The sequence below is a fragment of the Bufo gargarizans genome, chromosome 3 (assembly GCF_014858855.1).
Source record: "Bufo gargarizans isolate SCDJY-AF-19 chromosome 3, ASM1485885v1, whole genome shotgun sequence".
In the NCBI taxonomy this organism is placed as follows: Eukaryota; Metazoa; Chordata; class Amphibia; order Anura; family Bufonidae; genus Bufo; species Bufo gargarizans.
The window spans coordinates 77,265,551-77,291,137 of record NC_058082.1 but is presented as its reverse complement, the minus strand read 5'-3'; the positions used below and the strand labels follow the sequence as shown (position 1 = coordinate 77,291,137).

At 41.5% G+C, this 25,587-nt stretch overlaps 1 protein-coding gene across 1 annotated transcript in view; it reads left to right on the top strand.

Annotated features, from left to right (window-relative positions):
- The window catches only part of B3GLCT (beta 3-glucosyltransferase), a 519,846-nt gene that overhangs the window by 493,389 nt on the left and 870 nt on the right, over window positions 1-25,587 (top strand). The window contains exons 13-14 of the mRNA XM_044284963.1: window positions 12,583-12,702; window positions 16,497-16,641. Of these exons, the coding sequence (XP_044140898.1) occupies window positions 12,583-12,702; window positions 16,497-16,641 (265 nt within the window). The remainder of the gene's footprint in view (window positions 1-12,582; window positions 12,703-16,496; window positions 16,642-25,587) is intronic.

Below are 25,587 nucleotides of genomic sequence, written 5' to 3'. Positions count from 1 at the left end.
TTTAAATGCTTTTTAAGGGAATTCTGAGTCCCCCATTCAGGACCTTCAACTGTTTGCCAGAACGGTGGGTGGCATCTATAGTAACTGTGTAATACCTTAGTTCTCCTGTAATGACGATGGACACTCGGTTCTCTATTACACTACCTGATATTTGGGCAGTGCAAGCGGCGATGGATGATAAACACGAACACGTAGCTGCTCCCTTCAGTTCAGTCTACTGATTATTGGCAGCACATCCCTGACACGGGGAGATGTGGTGCCCGATAATCATCCATCTTTTATCCTGATGAACGATGCCAATATGACGACAAACAAGCGCTCTTTATAAGCTGATTGACGGCACAATTATATGGGCCAGAAATGAGAGATCCTTTGAATGACTGCTTTCAATAATTGGCCCAAAAATTATTCGGTGTACTTACTGTACTGTCAGGTAAGGGTACTTTCACACTAGTCTGCCGGATCCGCCAATCAGTATGACAACTGACAGCATTTGTAGACGGGTCCGGGTGCGGATCAGTCTACAAATGCATTGCAAGAACGGATCCGTCTCTCCGCTTGTCCGCATATCTGTCTTGTAGTCCTTTTCACAGCTTTCCCGGTCTGCGCATGCGCAGACCGGAAGGACGGATCCGTCCTTCAGTTGTTTTGCAATGCCGGATCCGGCACTAGTGCAAGTCAATAGGAATTAATGCCAAATCCGGCATTCTGGCAACTGATCAGGCACTTTGGACGCACATAATACCGCAGCATGCTGCGGTATTATGTCTGTCCAAAACGCCTGACAGTGACTGAACGGAAGGCATACTGATGCAAACTGAACGGATTTCTATTCATTCAGAATGCATTGGGATATGCCTGATCAGTTCTTTTCCAGCATAGAGCCCTTTTGACGGAACTCTATGCCGGAAAAGAATAACGCAAGTGTGAAAGTACCCTAAAGCTGGGTTTACACAGCACAAAGTTCAGGCTGATTATTGCTCGTTCCCAATAATCTGACCGTATAAAGTTGTAACAAAACACTTGTTCATTGGGCAAAATGATCTGAGGTGTGGATACCTCAATCATCATTGCCGGGCCACAGATTGTGCTATCTAACCAGGACTCTGCTGCCCAGGAACAATCATTTTGTATGGGGACTTACTGTGGAGGTGATCACTGTATGTAAGTGCTTGCTTCACCTCAACTTAATGGGCTGCCGATTGTCGTGAAGCGACGCTTTCTTCCCGACAATTGTCTGTGTCAGTTGGACATGATCAGATCTCCATATTAACAGCTTATTCTAAAGATAGCCATGTTGGTCTGTTGGTGACTGATATGCAGTAGGGTTCCCATTTAAGAATGAGAGAACTAGTTCGTAACAAACTGGGATTTGTTGCAAACTGCTAAATTTCAGGTGGCAGATGAAACCGAACCTTTTTAGGTTTATTTCGCACAAATCCAGCCAAACGCCACACAGTGCCATTTTACTGCATTTATCGGCTGGAAGAAAAAAGGTGACCATAAGAGGAAATGGGAGAGGGAGGTTGCCTTGATTGGCTCCCTAGCCGACAGACAGCCTGGATGAGTCAATCAGTGCAGGGATGTTCTCTTGCAGAACGTCATTCTATGTTGGGCTGTAAATGAGGGGGGGATGGGTCTTAAAGGGGTTGTCCGAGTTATTTTTTTTATTCTTATATTCTTTCTATGTTTGTAACTAGGCAAATGTAACAGCTTTCCAATTAGCTCACTTAATCTCCATTGGCTGGTTTCTCAGATTTCACTGAGGGTCGCATGACCTGTGATGTCAGCTTCTCTCCCTTCTCTGATAATGTTGGTGCACAAGCCTGAGAGATCTGTACAGGAGACCTCACTGTGCTGGCCACGCCCCCTGCACTCGCTGCTGTTTATTGCTATCTCCCAGGATTCTTAACCCCTTCAGCTTCACAGACTCAGGGCTGAAGTGTTTACTGTGTAGCTGCAGGCATGCTGGGCACAGGAGCTGAAAGAGAAGTTCTGCAGAGCATTGCTGGTAGGGGGAAGATCCTGTGTGTTTTAGCACTGTCATTGTACAGCTGGGACTTGTAGTTCTATACACACAACATGCTGCAGAGTCTCCCAGCAGGCAGACATGTCACTCAGGGCAGCACTTGTATTCACTTCCTTAGCAGTGCAGGGGGAGGGGCAGAGATTGTTTTTATTGCAAGTAAACAAAGGGCCAGAAGAGAACCAGGGAAATGAGGAAATATAAATTTTTTTTTTCCTAAAACTTGCTTAGCTTAGTTATACATAACGCTGATCATCAGATTTACAGTGCTATATCTTTTTTTTTCCATAACTCTGACAACCCCTTTAATCTGCCAGAGAAACAATCTTAGGGGCAGTCAAAAATTATAATCCATCTTCTATTCTACTGCTAGAGACAGGATATACAGTTGCAAGAAAAAGTATGTGAACCCTTTGGAATGATAGGATTTCTGCACAAATTGGTCATAAAATGTGATCTGATCTTCATCTAAGTCACAACAATAGACAATCACAGTCTGCTTAAACTAATAACACACAAAGAATTAAATGTTACCATGTTTTTATTGAACACACCATGTAAACATTCACAGTGCAGGTGGAAAAAGTATGTGAACCCTTGGATTTAATAACTGGTTGAACCTCTTTTGGCAGCAATAACTTCAACCAAACTTTTCCTGTAGATGCTGATCAGACGTGCATAACGGTCAGGAGTAAGTCTTGATCATTCCTCTTTACAGAACTGTTTCAGTTCAGCAATATTCTTGGGATGTCTGGTGTGAATCGCTTTCTTGAGGTCATGCCACAGCATCTCAATCGGGTTGAGGTCAGGACTCTGACTGGGCCACTCCAGAAGGCGTATTTTCTTCTGTTTAAGCCATTCTGTTGTTGATTTACTTCTATGCTTTGGGTCATTGTCCTGTTACAACACCCATCTTCTGTTGAGCTTCAGCTGGTGGACAGATGGCCTTAAGTTATCCTGCAAAATGTCTTGATGAACTTGGGAATTCATTTTTCCTTAGATGATAGCAATCCGTCCAGGCCCTGACGCAGCAAAGCAGCCCCAAACCATGATGCCCCCAACCACCATACTTCACAGTTGGGATGAGGTTTTGATGTTGGTGTGCTTTGCCTCTTTTTCTCCACACATAGTGTTGTGTGTTTCTTCCAAACAACTCAACTTTGGTTTCATCTGTCCACAGAATATTTTGCCAGTACTGCTGTGGAACATCCAGGTGCTCTTGTGCAAACTGTAAACGTGCAGCAATGTTTTTTTTGGACAGCAGTGGCTTCCTCCCATGAAATCCATTCTTGTTTAGTGTTTTACGTATCGTAGATAAGCTAACAGGGATGTTTGCATATGCCAGAGACTTTTGTAAGCCTTTAGCTGACACACTAGGATTCTTCTTCACCTCATTGAGCAGTCTGCGCTGTGCTCTTGCAGTCATCTTTACAGGACGGCCACTCCTAGGGAGAGTAGCAGCAGTGCTGAACTTTCTCCATTTATAGACAATTTGTCTTACCGTGGACTGAACAGCAAGGCTTTTGGAGATACTTTTATAACCCTTTCCAGCTTTATGCAAGTCAAGAATTCTTAATCGTAGGTCTTCTGAGAGCTCTTTTGTGTGAGGCATCATTCACATCAGGCAATGCTTCTTGTGAAAAGCAAGCCCAGAACTGGTGTGTGTTTTTTATAGGGCAGGGCAGCTGTAACCAACACCTCCAATCTCATCTCATTGATTAGACTCCAGTTGGCTGACACCTCACTCCAATTAGCTCTTGGAGATGTCATTAGTATAGGGGTTCACATACTTTTTCCACCTGCACTGTGAATGTTTACATGTTGTGTTCAATAAAAACATGGTAACATTTAATTATTTGTGTGTTATTAGTTTAAGCAGACTGTGATTGTCTATTGTTGTGACTTAGATGAAGATCAAATCACATTTTATTACCAATTTGTGCAGAAATCCATATCATTCCAAAGGGTTCACATATTTTTTCTTGCAACTGTAATTTGAAAGAGGAAGAATTGTGTACAGCAGGGACAGACAGGGAAAACTGTCATCCAGGTAGTAAGAAGTGAAGAGAGTGCCTCCCAGCACAACTGCAGTTGCTACAAACCTAAAAAGCACCTACCTGTAAGATTATTTATTTAATTTTTTTCCCTTTATTTTTTTATTTTATTTTTTTGGGTGGGGCATATAGAATAAGCGCAATACTGTACAACACCTGTTTTACCATCTAGACAATAGATGTAGCATTTGAAATATCAGTAAAAACACCTGAAATACTAGTCCAAACTCCATGTCAGAGCATCTCCACACAGTTCAAATTTGTTTGGGTTGAAATTTTTAAAACCAGCATATACTTGTGTTCCAATATGAAAGATAGCAGACAAAAATATCTGTGACTGATGATGTGAAATATCAGGCATAAAGCCATGTTGTTTCATTTTCACACTGTTCAAATTACATTTTTTTAGGTTGAAGTTTTAAAAACCAGCATATACATGTCTTACAATATGTAGGGTAGCAGACAAAAATATTTGAGTGATAATGTGAAATATTAAACATACGGCCGTGTTGTTTCATCTCCACACACTTCATATTTAATTTTTTTGGGTGGAACTTTTGAAAAGCAGCATATACTTGTCTTACGATTAGCAGGGTAGCAGACGGTTAACATCAGTGGTTGTGGCAGGCGCAGCACTATGAAGTGCCTTTTGCGCTGTGGCATTAGAAGAATTTTGATATCTCTGACTTTTAGTCTAACTAGACTGTCTATTACTCTGTAATTCCTCTAGCGCCGTTCTATGGAAACAGTAGGTTTATGGAGCACACCAAATGCTTGAAATAACTTCTTTATTAACTTTTCTTTATATAGCACTGCCGCCTCTGCAGCAGATAGCCCATGTACATAACACGTATTGAAAAGATATCACAAAATGGCTCTATGCATAAGATGGTGGTTTAACTGTTCAATCTTGTCATTCAACATAAAATGGTAGATATATTTACCCCTTGAGTATCTGTAACATAGTACATAAGGCCAAAAAAAGACATTTGTCCATCCAGTTCGGCCTGTCATCCTGCAAGTTGATCCAGAGGAAGGCAAAAAAGAAAAAAAACCCTGTGAGGTAGAAGCCAATTTTCCTCACTTTAGGGGAATAAAAATTTCCTTCCAGACTCCAATCAGGCAATCAGAATAACTCCCTGGATCAACGACCCCTCTCTAGTAGCTATAGCCTGTAATATTATTACACTCCAGAAATACACCCAGGCCCCTCTTGAATTCCTTTATTGTACTCACCATCACCACCTCCTCAGGCAGAGAGTTCCATAGTCTCACTGCTCTTACCGTAAAGAATCCTCTTCTATGTTTGTGTACAAACCTTCTTTCCTCCAGACGCAGAGGATGTCCCCTCGTCACAGTTACAGTCCTGGGGATAAATAGATGATGGGAGAGATCTCTGTACTGACCCCTGATATATTTTACATAATAATTAGATCTCCCCTCAGTCGTCTTTTTTCTAAAGTGAATAACCCTAATTTTGATAATCTTTCAGGGTACTGTAGTTGCCCTATTCCAGTTATTACTTTAGTTGCCCTCCTCTGGACCCTCTCCAGCTCTGCTATGTCTGCCTTGTTCACAGGAGCCCAGAACTGTACACAGTACTCCATGTGTGGTCTGACTAATGATTTGTAAAGTGGTAGGACTATTTTCTCATCACGGGCATCTATGCCCCTTTTGATGCAACCCATTATCTTATTGGCCTTGGCAGCAGCTGCCTGACACTGGTTTTTGCAGCTTAGTTTGCTGTTTATTAAAATTCCTAGATCCTTTTCCATGTCAGTGTTACCAAGTGTTTTACCATTTAGTATGTACGGGTGACTTGCATTATTCCTTCCCATGTGCATAACTTTACATTTGTCAGTGTTAAACCTCACCAATCTGAGTGTGTACCACTAATAACCACCCTCTGTTTTCTATCCCTCAGCCAGTTACTTACCCACATACAGACATTTTCTCCCAGTCCGAGCATTCTCATTTTATATACTAACCTTTTATGTGGTAAAGTGTCAAATACTTTGGAGAAGTCCAGATATATGACATCCATTGATTCGCCACTGTCAAGTCTAGAACTTACCTCCTCATAGAAACTGATTAAATTAGTTTGGCATGACCGATCCCTCATGAAGCCATGCTGATATGGCGTTATTTGCTTATTTCCGTTGAGATGCTCTAACATAGCATCTCTCAGAAAACCTTCAAACAGTTTACCCACAACAGATTTTAAACTTACCGGCCTATAGTTTCCATGCTCTGTTTTTGGACCCTTTTTGAATATTGGCACCACATTTGCTATGCGCCAATCCTGTGGGACATTCCCTGTCAGTATAGAGTCTGCAAATATCAGAAATAAGGGTCTAGCTATGACATTACTTAATTCTCTTAGAATACGGGGGTGTATGCCATCCGGTCCTGGTGATTTGTCTATTTTAATCTTTTTAAGTCGCTGTTGTACTTCTTCCTGGGTCAGACAGGACACTTTTCATGGGGAATTTTTTTTTAAATACTCTCACTTTAAGTTATTTAAGCACTTTATGATCTCTCTGAGAGGTATATCTGAGGTCTAACTAATAGTTCTACTTGCTGAATTTGGTTGCAATTTGCAATATGCAGTTAGTAACTATTTCCAGATTTGTTGAGTATGATCTGTTATGGTTGTATGCAATTTAGATTGCAATATGCAATTTGAATTTGGATTGTGAACTTAGTAGTTTGCAATTGCTGGAGGTATTTTGGCCTCTGCTTCCTTAAAACACAGCTCTTAGTGGAGTGAATGTCTGTTCAGCTTCTCTCTTTGGTGAATAATAATTTCTAGCAGCTCCTGCTAGGGAATTTCCCACACAGGCTATGTGTGAGGCTGGCTGTGATTGGTCTAGACTCCTGCCCAGCAACAACAGCTTAACTCTATGCTTTCTGTTGTTTCTGCTGTGTCATTGAGCTTACCTCACATTATATAATCAATCTTAAAGGCACATTATCTTTTTCTGCTTCTGTGGACACAAAATATAACTATTGCATGGCATCCAAACATGAAGTCACTGTAAATAACTCTGCTTTTGTCTTTAACACACAAACATAGGAACTGTATTAAGGTGATTGGCAGGTCTAGTTGTATAAACACACAAGCTATATTAGCAACCTAGGACAGGTCTTAGCTGGCCAGCTACAATGGTTACGTGAAAAACTACGTAAAAATCCATGTCCAGGCACTTCAAGGGTTGGTATAGTGGTGGAGGGATGGTAATAATTGCATAGTAGTTTGCCAACTTGTGTTTTACACTGGAGAATTTAGTTTTTCTGAATCTGCATATTGTAAAGAGCAAAAAGCATCTGTACTGCCCTAAGGAGGAGGTACAGGATGAGGCAGCAGCACCCCACGCATAACTGTGTTGGTGGAAATATTGGCACCCATAGCCACTGTTTTGGCGTTGGGGGCAGCAACAGTGGCAGTCGGGGCAAATGCAGGGGAGGGGGCCAAAGAACCCACCATGATATTTCACATTCTGGTAAAAGCATAGGGAGTGTGAGGACTCTGATGACGATTTTGTGCTGGACAGAACCTGGGAGCCGGATTGGGTTGCTGAGAAGGAGGAGGCAACATCAGAGAGGGATGGCGATAGCCAGGACCATGTCTGCTTCAGGTTCTGGTGATTCCAGTGACACTCTGGGTGAGTTATGCCCAAATCGTGCCAGAGCTAAACCACTCTTGGGTGCCACTAGCTTTGGGGAAGTATCTCCTGTATGGCAGTTTTTCTCCATGCTGCTGGAAGACAGAAGCACTGCCCTGTGCAAGCTCTGCAAGAACAAAATAAGACATTGGCAGGCACCACAGATCTATTGAACCACATGAAAAGGCATCACCCCATCCAATGGGCAAGCAAAGGTGGCAGCCAGCTACTGCAACAGGAGTTCCCACCTTCTCCCAGTCCCCTTTATACAGCCAGGCCGCATCCATGGGCAGTACGTTGTTTTTCATATCGTAGTCATCCGTTTCTGCCTCTTCCACTCAGACACTTCTTCCCCTTCTTTGCTCCATCGTCAGCCATCAATAACGGAATGTGTGGCCAGGAAACAACTGTACACGCTCAAAAATCCGCTGGCTGTGCATTTGCTGGCTCACCATCTAGTCGAGTCTTCTTCCTTTAAGGAGCCGATGGCATGCTCTCAGCCTTGCTGGAAGATACCTAGCCATCATTATTTCTCCCAAAAAGCCACCCCTACCTTGTATTCTCACTTGGTGGAAAAAGCGGGAGGATCCCTGCGATTCTCGCTGTGAGGAAAGGTTCACGCCACGGTGAACCCCTAGAGCGGCTGTTATGGGCAGGGTCAGTATACACGTGTTATCTAAACTAAATGCGTTAAGCAAACACCTTCAATGGCTTTTGTCTCAAGATAATGTAATGAGTTAATAAATTTGAGTTAAGAGCTTGAGTGCTAACCCTGCTACATCTGTATGTCTTTCACGGCCTACTGGGTCAGTGTTTTTGCAGAAGCGGCAATGCAGCACCCCGGAAACAAGGCCAGGTCCTTTTGACTCCCCTGTGATTTCGTCAAACTAACTCCCACATCAAGTATCAAATCCGAAACCTCTTCCATTGATGCGCTTCCCTCCCCAACAGCAGCAGGGCACTGCCTTGCTTCCCCTCCACCTCCTTCCAATTACATATGTCATGTCAAGCGTTGCCACTCCATGTTAAAGCTGATCAGCCTTGGCTAGAGTAGCCACACAGACGAGCAGTTGCTAAAGTACATCAAGAAGTAAACATCCTGCTGGCTGTCACCCCTCCGACTCCAACTGGGCATGTTGATCAGCAACAGTGGCCACAACATTGTGGCCATCGTGAACCTGAGAGATAACACATGCTCCCTAACTGGTGTACGTCCAACATCAACCTAGTCATGCAACGTTTTAAATAAGAATACTGACTTGCGCAAAGTTGTTGTCACTGTCCAAGAGATTGTACTGGCAGTACGTGGCAAGGAACGCTCTCTTGGACTTGTAGTGACAGAAAGACTTGCTGCCACACCGCTTAATCCACGCCGTTCCAACTCGCTGGAATTCAACTTTGCACATTCTCGAGCAACTATACAAGCAGCGAAAGCCATGAACAATTTTGTCATGTACCAGACCACCTCAGCAGCAGGGAGCAGCTTTGAGATGCCTATCAGGTGCTGAAGCTCTTTAAAGAAGCCGCAAAGTTTGTTAGCAGGGACAACTGCAGCATGAAAGATGTCACCCCCTCATATTTATTTTAGAACAGCTAATGCCCTATAGCTGTTGGGTACCCAAAAGTAGAAACTACCATGGAACAGGAGGTGGATGAGAATGAAGTGCTGCCTTTTCAAGAGGAGAAAATGAGGATTTAACACAAATAAGCAGCTAACTAAGACAGATAAACCAAATCCTTACATATAACAGTCAGTAATAGCTGCCAACTAACAACTAATACAGATATTTTACTAGAGAAGTCATTGTATCTGAGTTTGGGCCATTGTATGTTCAGTCTGGTTTCAAGTTACGATGGGTCAGAAAAGACCACTGTATGTTGAAAATATTGTATCCTGAGGGATCACTGTACAGACAGCCGATAGCTCCCGCCTCAACAACCAGATTCAGGCCTACCTGCACTCTAGTCGATCTCTGGTGCATAACCTGTTCCCTGACCCCATGGATTTCTGGGCAGGCAGACTGGAACAGTGGCCCAAATTGGCACTTTCTTCTTTCACTGCTACCCTTTCCACACTGCACTGCTGCTGCTCCCAATTCAAAGGGAGAATTTTTCTAGGCTTATTCGCTGAGAGCCACTTTTTCAGTTAACACCTGTGTGTGTCGTATGGGCAGGCATTCTGACCCTGTTAAGGCATACTTTTTGGATGCTTGGTCCCACAACAAGCCACTTATTTTTTTTCAATCCCATAAAACCATGTTTATTTCTGAAATCTGTGGATTTTTAAAAAGTATAACACTTATGATGGCTCTGTGTGTCTTTATACACGCCGTCAAACATACGTTTACCTATAGCTATGTATGTCAGTGTCACTCAGACATGATTTACTATTGCTGTCATTGTGTTTGAGAGCTTAGGGAGGTGGGAGGGAAAAAGCAAAAATTCATTTAAAAAATTTATGAAAAGAGATAAGTTTTCCTATAAATCCTAGGAAACTAGAGGGTCTTTCAATTTCCAGGGCAATTAGAGCCACTTTGGATCGTCCCGAAAAGTTTCGGGTTCAAACTAAAATTTTCGAAAAATTTGGTGAATCTAGAAACTCAACCAGTTTGCTTTTCTTGTTTGCCATTCTATGAGAAAATGTTAATGGAATTCTCTGGGTTACAGACATTGATGAACTATCCTCCAGAAAAGATCATTAGTGTCAGGTTGGTGGGGGGTTAAAATCCTGGCACTCCATAATCAGCTGTTCCGGCCAGCCGCGCCACCATAAACTATACTGTGACTGTTTCTGTGGGCAGGCAGCACCACACACTGTGTAGTGGCTATATGGGGGTACTGCAGGTCAGCTCACATTAAGTGAAAAAAAAAAAAGCTGAGCTTCAATATGCTGGCACCAGAAACTCGTCAGAGGATAGAGCCTTCTGATTTCTCTCTGTACACTGTTAGTTTCTGGCAACTCGGCTGCCCCAAAACAGCTGATTGTTGAATTGCTGGATGTCGGACCTCCACCAATCTGATATTGATGATCTGCCTGGAGTATATGATCTATCTGTAGCCTAGAGAAGACCTCGCTGGAAGACCACGTATTGTCAGTCTTTCCTGAGCAATGATTATGGCTTTCAAAGACACAGGCTAACATAGACTGCAGATGTTTTCTCAGTATCTCATCCCTTCCCTACCACGTACCTGGCCCATCCTCCTCCTTTCATGGCTCTTTAATTTTTAAAGTATGATCATCAGCCTGGGTTTGGCAGTTAATTACACAAACAGATTGAGTGGCTTACAAAATGTATTAATGCCTTCTTCACTGTATGGTATATGAGATTTTCCGGTTGTGGATTATGACTTCATATTAATATTTTAATAAAAACGTAAATGTAGCTTAGAAAATAGTAGAGTTGTCTCGTTTATTTATTTTATATTTCCTGAGTTTACTGCTAGAAAGAACTGCCTGTTATGTAAGGCACTGGTGTACTCAGAAGAAGTTCACAATATCAAGGAAGTACACTGAATAAGGGTTTGTCCATTATTTTATACAGCCCTCTGCTTTTAGCAGTTTTTTTTTTTAGCCAATTTAGGAAACTTCTTTAGGGTAACTTTCACACTAGTGTTATTCTTTTCCGGTATTGAAATCCAATAAAGGGGCTCAATACCAAAAAAAAAAAAAGTTCCGTCCTTTGTACAGTATTTGACCGGACAAAATACTGCAGCTTGCTGCTGTATTTTTTCCGGACAAAATTCTGGAACAATACCGCACTTGCTGGATCCGGCATTAATTTCCATAGAGATGTATTAATGCTGGTTCTCCGGTCTGCGCATGCGCCGGCATATAGGAGGAGCTAGTTACGCTTTTGATCTTTGTAAAATTAAAAAAAACGGATTTGTTATTCTGGATGATACCGGATGAGACGGAACTGGTATATCGTCATCTAATAAACCTTATCTCTAAACTACTAATAGGTGATTAACACTTATGGTAGCCACATTCTTATCAACAATTATGAGCATTTATAAGGTCATAGAGCAGAGATAAGAAGTCGGTCTGCTCCCCAGATGACTGAAAAGAGAGAAAATCCACAGGCAGCTAGTAGAGCATGTCAGCTATGTACAAAAGGATTCCATAGTGTTAATAAAGACCAATTGAAGAAAAAATGATTTTTAGCTCAAAATAATAGCAATATAAAAAAGTTGTACATAACCTTTAAACTGAGCGTGTGCGACCCCTCCAGTAAGGTGGACACGAAATAAGGAAACGAACAAACGGCAGGTGGCACTATACAGATACATTTTATTGAATAGCTCAGTGGCCATACGAAATTTTTAATTACGTGCAATTACAAAAGTATTTAGACCCAGGTGCTGATTTGAATGAATGTAGAATGTTTTTTGTGGCACAACCCCTTTAATAAAGCTCCTGGAGCCCAGTTCTTGTGCCTAGGTCGCTTCTACAGGAAGTTTAGAGCTCAGCAGTGAGTGAACAGTGGATAGATCATTTTTTGCACGCCATTCTCCTCAGCGCTCATAGGCCCTGCTCTTTCAATTTGTGTGGGCTGTTGTTTTTGTCTTAGAAGCTCTCACTTATGTTTGACCCTGAGCACTAGAAAGCTTGTAATTGCCGGTGAATGCTAATAGCATTTCCGTCCTTTTAATCTTGCAGAGTTTTGTTTTTGTTTGCCAGATAAAAAACTCAAATTCTCCATATTTCCATATATCCTGCTACAGTAAGCGGTAGCAGGATATCTGGTTATCTGCATTCTAGTTTAGCTTTTGAGTTGGAGAGTTGTTTGTGTTATTTTAATACTGTTTTATGAACTTTTTTTTTATTCCTGTCTAGCCTCCCAAGATTACAGAAACTGCTAAGCTGCTATGATTCTAATGAGCCTGTCTTTTTGGGAGAACGTTATGGCTATGGATTAGGAGCGAGAGGTTACAGTTATATCACCGGTGGAGGCGGGTAAGAGATTGCGATCTACTTGATGTGATTTAGATATAAATCTTTAAGCCTATTTCCTTTTTAATACTTTCAAGTTTTACTAATTGTATATTCTATGCTCACGGCGAGTAGAAATCAAGCAGCTGTATTATAATTATATTCATTTTTTAGTAATTTCCCATAAATGCAAAGCCTGTGGGAAACCAAGAGCATATACCGGTAGGTTTGCCAATGATTATGCATTGCAAGCAGTGATTAACTCCTAATGTGCAACTTAGTGATTGATGGATCTCGCTGTGAAAGTCCTCCAACCGGAAAGCAAAAGTGTCGCCTGTCTACAAACTATGGACTGTCAGATCTGATCATTTCATTCTCCCTTTGTGAGAGATGCGCTTCAAGGTCATATCGCCAGATGAACTAGAGAGTAGCTAACACACAGCTACTCTGATCCAAATCTACACCAACTGGTCAAGTTTGTCCTCCATGCTTGCAAAATAGTCCCAAATGTACCCTTAGGGCTCATTCAGACGACCATATGTGTTTTGCGGTCCCCACATTGCAGATACGCAAAACACCATACCGGCCTTGTGCCTTCCGGCCCTATGATAGAGCATGTCCTATTCTTGTCTGCAATTGTGGACAAGAATAGGACATGCTCTATCTTTTTTGCAGGGCCGCAGAACAGAAGTACTGATGCGAACGTTACACTGTGTTCTGTCCGCATCTTTTGCCGCGCCGTTGAAATGTATGGGTCCGCATCTGTTCTGCAAAATTGCGGAACGGATGCGGACACATAAATACGGTCATCTGAATGAGCCCTTAGTTTGGAACTGTGTCCGAATGCCATATCAAAGGAACACTGTCAAAAAGGGGTATTTTTATAAACTCAATAGTCATAGAAAGCTATATTTTTTGGGGAATTTTGTCTGTTTTTCATTTCACCAATATGCTATAGTGTCTCCCTGGCGCTTATACCCTCCGTCTCTACACTTGGCTGCGGTATCGCAGCAGGACAGCACAAACTACTGCACACTGTAAGTAAAACTGAATAAATATGAAGGATACCGCGCTCTACTGTCCCTAAACCAGTAAGATACCCCTGCTGGAAAGACACTTATAACCAATTTTAACATAAGTTACCTTGCTAGTGGTTCTCATTCCGTGGCGTCTATCTTCCTCTCTATGCAATATGTGGATCAAGCTAGGTATGGGTCTGGTTTCTAAGATGCGGATCGCGCCCCGGTCGGTGGCGCGATACCGTGCATACCTAACAAAGGACAGCGTACTATCTGAAACGCGTTGAAAGGAAGTTTGGTACTTGCAACTATCCGTAGTTTGTATAGTGACGTCACTAGTCGCTCACTAAGAGCTTGAGGTACAACTTATATGCACGGTATCGTGCCACCGGCCGGGGTGCGATCCGCATCTTAGAAACCAGACCCATACCCAGCTTGATCCCCATACTGCATAGAGAGGAAGATACTGTAGACGCTGTGGTACGAGAACCACTAGTAAGGTAACTTATGTTACAATTGGTTGTAAGTGTCTGCGATCTACTTTCAGCTGGGGCATCTTACTGGTTTAGGGAAAGGAGTGTGCGGTATCGTTCATATTTATTCTGTTTTTCATTTCAGCTATCGTTTACTTTAAAAATTACAAAATTGTGTCCTTTTGTAGCAGTCAGCACAGGGGTAACACTTCTCTATACTGTAGATGGTGAATGAATTGTCAGTTTACTGCTACTGTGAGGGGAAGATGTTATGTGCAAGATAATCGTTATGATAATAGTAGGTGTAGAATTGAGATAACAGTACAGCAGGTCTGCTATATCTCTTCAGCTGATCGGCGGGGGTGTCGGACCCCCTCCAATCTGGTATTGATGACCTATCCTGTGGATAGGTCATCAATATTAAAAGCCTGGAAAACCCCTTTAAATACTGTATTCAATAACATTTTGTAATTTTTGTGGTGACTAGAATAAATGTTGTTATATAGTTTTGGATAAAATCCCAGGCCACATCCAGGTTTCTTTATAGCAAGGTCAAGTTTGGCAACTGTTTGTTCATTGGCAGATGGCAATCAGAATGGAGGATGTGAGCTTCAATATGAGAACATCTTGTATAAACCACAGAACTGCTATATAGATAACTATTTGTCATCTGCTTTTTGATTTATAATGGATGTTATTTATCTTAAAGTGAGCGACATGCATCATGGCCGAAAACTGTATTTATTCTGTGGTCAAAATCTAATTCCATGAATGTCCTTTTGTATTCCACATTTGTTATCGGAGCTGCAGAGATGAATTGATGCGTGTAATCCAAGTGCCTTCTTGGTTATCTCCTAATTTTTCCAAGTTTTCTATTCTTTATTGTAGGACATTTTTCCATTGAGCAGTTTCCAAAAACGTTTTACATTAGAAAAAAAATATGCCATAGTAGTGCTATATAGAAAAAGATGCGGAAGACGTTATAATTAGTGTTGAGCGAACTTGTGTTTTAAGTTCGGCGTCTAAAGTTCGGGTTTGGGTTGTCAAAGAATCGCGTTATGGATTCCGCTACCACGGACCATAACGGAATTTAGAATCCATAACGCGATTCTTCGATAACCCGAACTTTAGACGCCAAACTTAAAACACAAGTTCGCTCAACTCTATTTATAATACATACAAACTGTAATTAGAAACATAGAATGTGTCGGCAGATAAGAACCATTTGGCCCATCTAGTCTGCCCAATATACTGAATACTATGGATAGCCCCTGGCCCTATCTTATATGAAGGATGGCCTTATGCCTATCCCATGCATGCTTAAACTCCTCCACTGTATTTGCAGCTACCACTTCTGCAGGAAGACTATTCCATGCATCCACTACCCTCTCAGTAAAGTAATACTTCCTGATATTACTTTTAAACCTTTGCCCCTCTGATTTAAAACTATGTCCTCTTGTAGCAGTTTTTCTTCTTTTAAATATTCTCTCCTCTTTTATCTTGTTGATTCCCTCTGAACTCTCTCCAAAGTATCAATATCCTTCTGGAGATATGGTCTCCAGTACTGAGCACAATACTCCAAGTGAGGTCTCACTACTGCTCTGTAAAGCGGCATGAGCACCTCCCTCTGTCTACTGGTAATGCCTCTCCCTATACACCCAAGCATTCTGCTAGCATTTCCTGCTGCTCTATGACATTGTCTGCCTACCTTTAAGTCTTCTGAAATAATGACCCCTAAATCCCTTTCCTTAGATACTGAGGTTAAATCAGCAGTTAAAGAGGTTTTTGAGGATTTTACTTAGTTATTTTTGAAACATTGGATTTATATTTGTATATTTTGAAATCTAACAAATAGTAGAGCGAAGTGCAGTTTTTTAAAGTGTATAAATAACAAAACAACTATAAAATAGGAGTTTATAGAAGAGGAGTGAAAATAACTAATACAACAAGATATCCCACTTTTTATAAAAAATGAGTTTTTTTATTTACGGAGGTGGCAGAAACCCTTTCATACCGACAATTGGTCTCAACTCCCATCATTATTTCTGTGGTGGAAGGTATATACTGTACTTCTCTCCATGTGGTGGCAATTTTCTGTCTAGTAACAATGCAGAAATGGCTGATCACAATGTTTGTGTATCTGAGTATGAGTTCAAGTAAAGCTAATGCGGTAGAAGAGAATATAAAAGTACTACATACAGTAGTGAGGATATGAAAAAAACTTGAACCCAAAGATTATACATGTAAATGCATTTACAACTTCACAAAACATAGAGTAAAGATATATAATAGATATATTAATATCTCAACTGGTTCTGTTTCCCAGAATGGTGTTTAGCAGAGCGGCTGTGAAGGAGTTTATTGGGAGTAATTGTCGATGTTACAGCAATGATGCACCCGATGATATGGTGCTCGGGATGTGCGCCAGTGGCCTGGGAATCTCCGTCACTCATAGCCCACTATTCCATCAGGTAAGAGGGTAATGCTTTTAATGACATTTTATATGCTGCTCTGTCTTATTGACCTATCATGCACATGAAATGTAGCAGATGGAAATAAAAGTGCTCATCAGCCCCACCTTTAAATAGCCTATAAACTTCCTCTTAAAGGGCATCTGTCAGCAGATTTGTACCTATGAAAACTGGCTGACCTGTTACATGTGTGCTTGGCAGCTGAAGGCATTTGTGTTGGTCCCATGTTCATATTTTCTCATTGCTGAGAAAAATGATGTTTTAATATATTCAAATGAGCCTCTAGGAGCAACGGGGGTGTCGCCATTACACCTAGAGGCTCTGCTCTCTCTGCAACTGCAGCACCCTCTGCACTTTGACAGACAGGACCAGCCAGAGTAAATGTGATAACGCCTGACTTCTTAAGTCTATCAAAATGCACAAGGTGCAGCAGTTGCAGTGAAGCCCATAATGTTTTAATTTTTATTTATTTATATATTTATCTTTTTATTCTAAGAAATATTTTTTTTTGTTTTTGTAGCCTGTGTAGGCGCCTACAACACTCACAATTTTTTTTTACTACACTCCATACATGAGCATGGTAATATGTGAATCGCTAATTTCTTATGAAGAATTGGCGCTCTAATATGCTGGGTCTCTTCAGAGAGATTCAGTGTATTAAAGTAAATTGCCAGCATCCCCATTGCCAGAGGGGAATTCCGGTAATAACCCGGAAGCTGCATCTAAACGCTTTAATGAACACGATCGGCATCATCATCGCCGGTCGTGGTCATTAGTCGCGGGTCTCTGCTGGCCATGGGTCGTTGCACGTGTGAGCGGGTGCCATGTTTACCCAGAGCTCCAGCGCTGTACATGGTTCTGGTAGCGAAAGGGTTAACAAAAGAAATAGATTACTTTCTAAAATAAGTGGTTGATATTGGTAAAATTAATGGAAAATGTGATGAGGGCATTAAGTTGTGAAACACCTACGATACCTTTGCTGTATCTATTGCCAAAAATGCATAAGGAACCTGTGAACCATTGAGGAGGCCTATAGCCTCCGGGTTAGGTACACTGTTGCAGCCATTAGCTGCTTACTTAGATTCATTCATGCAACCGATAGTAAGGTCGATCCCACAAAGTCTAAATGAGTGTTTTGCTCGTTCATTGGGTGATCTGCAGCGCCTTTACATGGGCAGATTTTTTTATACAGGCATTTTCTAGGAATCAAAGATCTGGTTTGGTAGTAAGACGGCTCACTCCCTATAATAACGGCCAGGTGCCTATGTCTGATATGAATCACCCTTTCAAAATAGTAAAACTATTAAAATAATACAGACCGGCACTCAGACATAGGGGATCACGTGAGAGACTCAGAAGATGTGTAATAAAATGCAATTTAATAACTAAATACAAAATAAAATCCAATAAAATACAACATGAAAGTAAGATCTTAGGTACGCAGTCCTATATATAAAATCCACAATAGATAGTTATAGCTGGAAAGTCTGCAGGTTGTTATAGCTGTTAGATAAATATGCAGATGTGAAAAAAAAAACGGTCCTGTTATAATGGCAGCTTCAGTTCCTGTTTCATAAAGTTTGTGGCAATATATAACAATGCTATAACTATCTATTGTGGCTTTTATATATAGGAATGCGTACCTAAGATCTCACTTTCATGTTGTATTTTATTGGATTTTATTTTGTATTTAGTTATTCAATTGCATTTTATTACACATCTTCTGAGTCTCTCACGTGATCCCCTATGTCTGAGTGCCAGTCTGTATTATTTTAATACGTTTTCTAGGAATGTTCACTCCTGATAATGTGCCCAACAGTTGAGCAGTCTAAACGAGGCATAAGGTTTTGGTGATGATGGATTTGGTTTATTTTGAATAAGAATTACTTTGATTTTTGGGAAACTTTTTACTAGTTGCTGCAGGGGACAATGAAAGGATGCTCTGCAGCTCCATGTTTTGCCAATACCTTAATGGACTTGATTTAAAATAGTTTTATTTTTCTGTCCCCCTTTATGAGCCTTGTGGTTAAATGGCTCAGATTCTTGGACAATATATTTTTGACATGAAAGGGCACAGAAGAGGAATTTAATAGATTTGTTTATTATTTGAATCAGTGTCACGAGCGTATCAAGTTTAATCCAGAATGGGTGAAAAGTACAATATCCTTTTTGGATGTAAGATTACCTGTAAGTAGATTTGAAACTACCCTATATGTAAAAGCACAGATTGGAATAATGCTTTTTGTTTTTCTAGCTACCATTCTTCCCACATATTTATGAGTTTACCGAGGAGATAGCTCGCTAAGATAGATAGACTATCAAGTGCACTGAAATATTTGGAATAAAAAAAAAGAATGTGTGTAATAAGTTCCTTAAGAGAGGTTATCCTAGGTATATGATAAAGAAAATACACATATGAGGCAGTGGAAAAAATAGGAATAAAAATAAAACTAAGAAATATAGACTTTTTTTTTTTTTTAGCACCTATAATAGGTATATTATGAGGCGGTAATTGGGTATTTTACTAATTCAATTATTAAAGGGGATATAGTTCGTCATCCTTTGAGTGGTAAAAAGATTCATCATCTTTGCACTTGTGATATGAATTCTATTACACTTTTGAAACGACCTTGTGGTATGGGATATGGATCCATTAAATTACATCTGAATGAACATAAATCGATCTTTTTGATTCAGCGACGAAAGTCCTCATTGGGATGTGTAACTTTAATGTTTTGTATACGATCATGTCATATACGATTTAAAAGCGTGGTAATGTGATGGCAGCATATGCTTGACAAACGGAGCATGTTCCTCGAAGCATCGCATGACTGGGGCAGCATGCTGACACTGGCGAATTTTGCTCTTGAGAAAGACACCAGCCGAGTGCACAAGATATAGAAACTTATTTAATGCATAATAGCGCAGGTGTCTTCGAATATGAACATGGACCTGACAATATCGATGTATGGTTTTTATAACTTTTTTCTATTTTGAATGCTGTTTTGCACAAGATAACCTCATTAATAAAAATATATTGCTAAATGATGGACTGAATACCAATTGAAGTGGTGCATAGGCAGCACTTCCATTAGAGGAAATTGGCACTATCCGTCAGGAAATAATCTCCCAGTCCCCAAATAATTTCAATCCTCCTCCCTCCAACTCCTACACATGCTCTCTCTCCTTTTTTGACCCTATAACAGAGGAAGTCTCCAGGCTTCTCTCTTCTTCTCGACCCAAAACCTGTAGCAGTGATCCTATTCCATCACACCTCCTCCAGTCCCTCTCCTCGGCTGTCATCACTCACCTAACTACAATTTGCAACCTCTCTCTCTCTTCTGGTATCTTTCCCTCCTCTTTAAAACACTCTATTATAACCCCACTACTAAAGAATCCATCTCTTGACTCGACCTGTGCTGCAAACTACCGACCTGTTTCTAACCTCCCCTTCATTTCTAAACTCCTTGAACGTCTTGTCTACTCTCGCTTAATAAGTTATCTCTGTGCAAACTCTCTTCTTGAGCCATTACAATCTGCCTTCCGCCCTCTTCATTCTACAGAAACTGCCCTTACTAAAGTGTCTAACGATCTCCTAACAGCAAAAATAAATGGTGACTATTCGCTACTGATTCTGTTGGATCTCTCTGCAGCGTTCGATACCATAGACCATAAACTCCTCCTCACCATGCTCCACTCAATTGGCCTTAAGGACACTGCCCTCTCTTGGTTCTCTTCCTACAGTTCTGATCAAAAGTTTAAGACCACTTGAAAAATGGCAAAATATCATATTTAGCATGGCTGGATCTTAACAAGGTTCCAAGTAGAGCTTCGACATACAACAAGAAGAAATGGGAGTGAGACTAAACATTTTTTGAGCATTCAATTTAATGAAAACAACAGATAAACTGAAACAAGCTGTTTTTCATCTGATCAAAAGTTTCACACCTCCAAAAAAGGACCACACCTCCAAAAAAAAACTAAACCCCCCAAAAACATGAACTCGGTAATGAGTAGGTCCGCCGTTATTGTTTATTTGTTTCGGCATGCTTGATGCAAGCGTTTCCATGAGGTGAGTGGGAACATTTCTCCAAGTGGTGAAGACGGCTGCACGAAGGCCATCTACTGTCTAGAACTGTTGTCCATTTTTGTAAACTTCCCTTGCCATCCATCCCCAAAGGTTCTCAATTGGATTTAGATCAGGGGAACACGCAGGATGGGCCAAAAGAGTGATGTTATTCTCCTGGAAGAAGTCCCTTGTCCTGTGGGCATTGTGTACTGTAGCGTTGTCCTGTTGAAAAACCCAGTCGTTACCACGCAGGCGAGGGCCCTCAGTCATGAGGAATTCTCTCTGCAACATCTGGACATAGCTAGCGGCCGTTTGACGCCCCTGTACATCCTGAAGCTCCATTGTTCCACTGAAGGAAAAAGCACCCCAGACCATTATGGTGCCCCCTCCACTGTGTCGCATAGAAATCATCTCAGCTGGGAGATGCCAGTAACATTGGAAACTATCAGGACCATCAAGGTTAAATTTTTTCTCATCAGAGAATAAAACGTTCTTCCACCTTTGAATGTCCCATGTTTGGTGCTCTCTTGCAAAGTCCAAACAAGCAGTTATGTGGCGTTCAAGGAGACGAGGTCTTTGAAGACATCTTTAGCTTTTGAAGCCCTTCAGTCTCAGATGCCGTCTGATGGTTATGGGGCTGCAGTCAGCACCAGTAAGGGCCTTAATTTGGGTCGAGGATCGAGTGTCTTGACGGACAGCCAATTGGATCCTCCGGCTCAGTGCTGATGACATTTTTTTGGGTCTTCCACTTTACTTTTTTGTTCCATGACCCTCAGGATCATTTAAGAAATTCCAAATGACTGTCTTAGGCATCCTGCACAAGACAGTATTTTTTAACGTCCCGCAAAACGTGGTTCCGTTGTACCGTGATCCGTGCCCGTTTTTTCTTCCGTGGGTCTTCCGTGATTTTTGGAGGATCCACGGACATGAAAAATGAAAAGTCAAGTTTGCCATTGAAATGATAAGAAAAAACAGACACGGATCACGGACGCGGATGACAATCTTGTGTGCATCCGTGATTTTTCACGGACCCATTGACTTGAATGGGTCCGTGAACCGTTGGCCGTGAAAAAAATAGGACAGGTCATATTTTTTTTCACGGCCAGGAAACACGGATCATGGATGCGGCTGCCAAACGGTGCATTTTCCGATCTTTCCACGGACCCATTGAAAGTCAATGGGACCGCAGAAAAACACGTTAAACGGGACAACGGCCACGGGTGCACACAGCGGTCGTGTGCAGGAGGCCTTACTGCGTCCCACCTCAGCAGCTATGGCGTGCTGTGAGAGACCCTGCTTATGCATTTCAACAACCCAACCACGTTCAAAAAGGGAGAGTCTTTTGGCTTTTGCCATCACAACGTGTCACTACCTGACAGAAAATGACAATTAATCCACATCTTTGCACAGATTTGGCCTTTTAAAGGCACGTGGTCCTAAAATTTGGATCAGCTGAAAAACAGCCTGTTTCAGTTTAATCGTTATTTTCAATTAATTGAATGCTCAAAAAATGTTTTGTCTCACTCTCATTTCTTCTTGTTGCATGTTGAAGCTCTACTTGGAACCTTGTTAAGATCCAACAATGTAAAATATGATTTTTTGCCATTTTTCAAGTGGTCTTAAACTTTTGATCAGGACTGTATCTCTCTGGCCGCTCCTTTAGTGTATCATTCACGGGCTCTTCTTCTTCTCCTCTTCCTCTTGATGTTGGAGTTCCTCAGGGCTCAGTACTAGGTCCTCTACTCTTCTCCCTCTATACAGCCCCTATCGGACAGACTATTAGTAGATTTGGCTTTCGACACCATGTCTATGCTGACGACACCCAACTATACACTTCATCCCCTGACATCACCCCTGCTTTACTCCGAAACATCAGTAATTGTCTGGCAGCTGTATATAACATCATGTCCTCTCTGTATCTAAAACTGAACCTCTCAAAAACTGAACTTTTTGTCTTTCCCCCATCTGCTTACTCACCTAAACTTGATATTTCAATTTCAGTCTGCAGCACTATCATAACTCCTGTGCAACATGCCCGCTCTCTTGGGGCCACATTTGACTCTGATCTTTCCTTTGTTCCCCATATTCAATCACTTACACGCTTTTGTCGTCAAGAATATTGCCAAAATCCACCCTTTTCTTACGGTGGATACAGCAAAAACTCTTGTTGTTGCCTTGATCCATTCTCGTCTTGAATACTGTAATGCATTACTAATCGGTCTCCCTCTCACTAAACTTTCTCCCCTTCAGTCTGTTCTAAATGCTGCAGCCAGGCTCATCTATCCATCCAACCGCTACACTGATGCTACTAGTCTGTGCCAGTCACTTCACTGGTTGCCCATTCACCACAGAATACAGTTCAAACTTCTCACTCTCACCCAAACACTATGAACTTGTAAAGCGCTGCGGAATATGGTGGCGCTATATAAATACATTTTATTATTAATAATTTACCTTCCTGATGTTGCCTCAAAACCATATGCAGAACACATGGAACAATTTATTAAAACATGTATTCTGGACATGGGACTGTAACACAGGAGTGGTCCATGTCTGAAATTGTAATTTAAGCTGGGACTCGGAGCACAAAGTCCACTGAATAGACATAGACACAATTACATTTATACAGTTCTGGCTTCCTGCAGCTGCTGCCAATGGGCACTTACAAGCACACTACATATAGCATACCGATCAGCCAATAAATTAAAGGCACTGATTGGTGAAGTGAATAGTATTGATTACCTGGTGACAATGGCACCTGACAAGTGGTGGGATACATTAGGGAGCAAGAAAACAATGGGCAAGTGTAAGTATGGAAGTAACTTTGACAAGTGCCAAATTGTTATGACAAGCCAATGGGTCAGGGCATCTCCAAAATGACAAGTCTTTTGGGTGTTCCTAGTATGTGGTGGTAAGTATTAGGGTTGCACTGGTTATCGAACTAGCAATACCCAATCAATACCAGTATCTGTTAAAGAACATAGCACGTGCCGCTCTCAGCGCTTGCCATGGTCTCAGCAGCACAGGGGAGAAGGAGGGAGTTCCTCCCTCCCTCCCCACTGTGTCGCTGCTGCTGCTGCCACCAATGAGAAGAGAGGGGCTGTGGCCACTGCGCCACCAATATGAAGACAAATAACCTGTTAATACAAATGTAAGATGTGTCTGCTGGCTGAGTTACATACCCCGCACCCGCCCTCTTTGACAGGGCGCTGCTATCCTCTGAAACGCGGCAATTAACTCCTCAGGTGCCGCACCTGAGGGGTTAATTGACGGGGATCGCAGAACATTGTCATAGAGGGCGTGTGCCGTGTATGTGATTCCGCCGACACCCGCATCCTACATTTGTATTAACAGATTAATTGTCTTCATGGGTGGCGCAGTGCGCCATCCACCCAGTATTATAGTAATTGGTGGCAGTGGCCACAGGGTCCCCTCCTCATTGGTGCAGTGGCAGCTACCAATCGGAGCTCCAGCAGTGAAATTGTGGGGCTCCGATCAGTTACCATGGCAGCCAGGACGCTACTGAAGCCTTGGCTGCCAAGAAATAAAGAAAAACACAACTCCGAAGTATGCGAACGAGCAGGAACTCAAAGGAGAACCAACACCAGCACTTCCAACGTCCAAAAGGAACTATCAACCGCATAGCATGCTGGGTGAGAACAGACTAAATAGAGGAGGAGGAATGACTACTTAAGCTGCTAGACGTGAGACCAGAGGTGTGGTCATCAGCAACAACACGGAAAGTAAAACTAAAGAGACCGTCAATCACGTGCAGCCAGTCTCCTCGATCTTCTAGTCCCCGTGACGGTAATAAATGCAGTTTTGGCGACTGTTATCACAATTGAGCCAAGTTAATTTAGCCATTGATATTGTGGTCCTGCTGCGGAGATTGACTGTTTCATATATTATGATTACTAAGTAAATGAAGAATGCATGATGTTGAATCCATAATGACAGATATAGTTATGGAAAACAGAACACGGTTGCCTACAGTATCAAGACATTAAAGGCCTCTAAATTCATTTTTTTTTTGAAAGATACATACTTGTGTATAATCCCTTCTGTTAGCTATATGAGTGGTTTTCTTTCTTCATGATCACTCATGTTTTTGCATTACCCTTCATGATTATCTAGTTTTCGGGAACCTATCTAACAGAAAGGCGTCTGGAAAGTAGCCATAAGAGTTGTAGAGTTTGCAGTTGTACCCAGGTACTGGGCCTAAGGAGATCCTAAAAGTCCTTAAGGAGACCAATATTATACAGGTGAAACTCGAAAAATTAGAATATCGTGCAAAGTTAATTTATTTCAGTAATGCAACTTAAAAGGTGAAACTAATATGAGATATACTCATTACATGCAAAGCGAGATATTTCAAGCCTTTGTTATAATTTGGATGATTATGGCTTACAGCTTATGAAACCCCAAAGTCACAATTTTGAGGTTCCAAAATCCATACTTTGGTCAGGGGGTATGGATTAATTATCTGACTAGAGTGTGACACTTTGAGCCTAGAATATTGAACCTTTTCACAAAATTCTAATTTTAAGCTGCATTAATCCAATTCCCTTTAATTTGCATTACTGAAATAAATGGACTTTTGCATGATATTTAAATTTTTCGAGTTTCACCTGTAAATGGCACATGGTAGTTTGGGAATGGGGTATATTACACATTTTGCATTGAGTCCCCAGTGCTTCAAGTTATGTCTTGGAAAGGAGCTATCCAAAGTACACTACAGTTGACTATGCACAGGATCTGCTTTGCTACATCTGTATTGGCACTTTTATAGAAACTGGTGTAAAAGAAAAATGGAGGCCTTGCTTTAGTTGCTCAAGTCACAAGTCAACTGTGATACAATAGTGACTCATGGAAGCAAA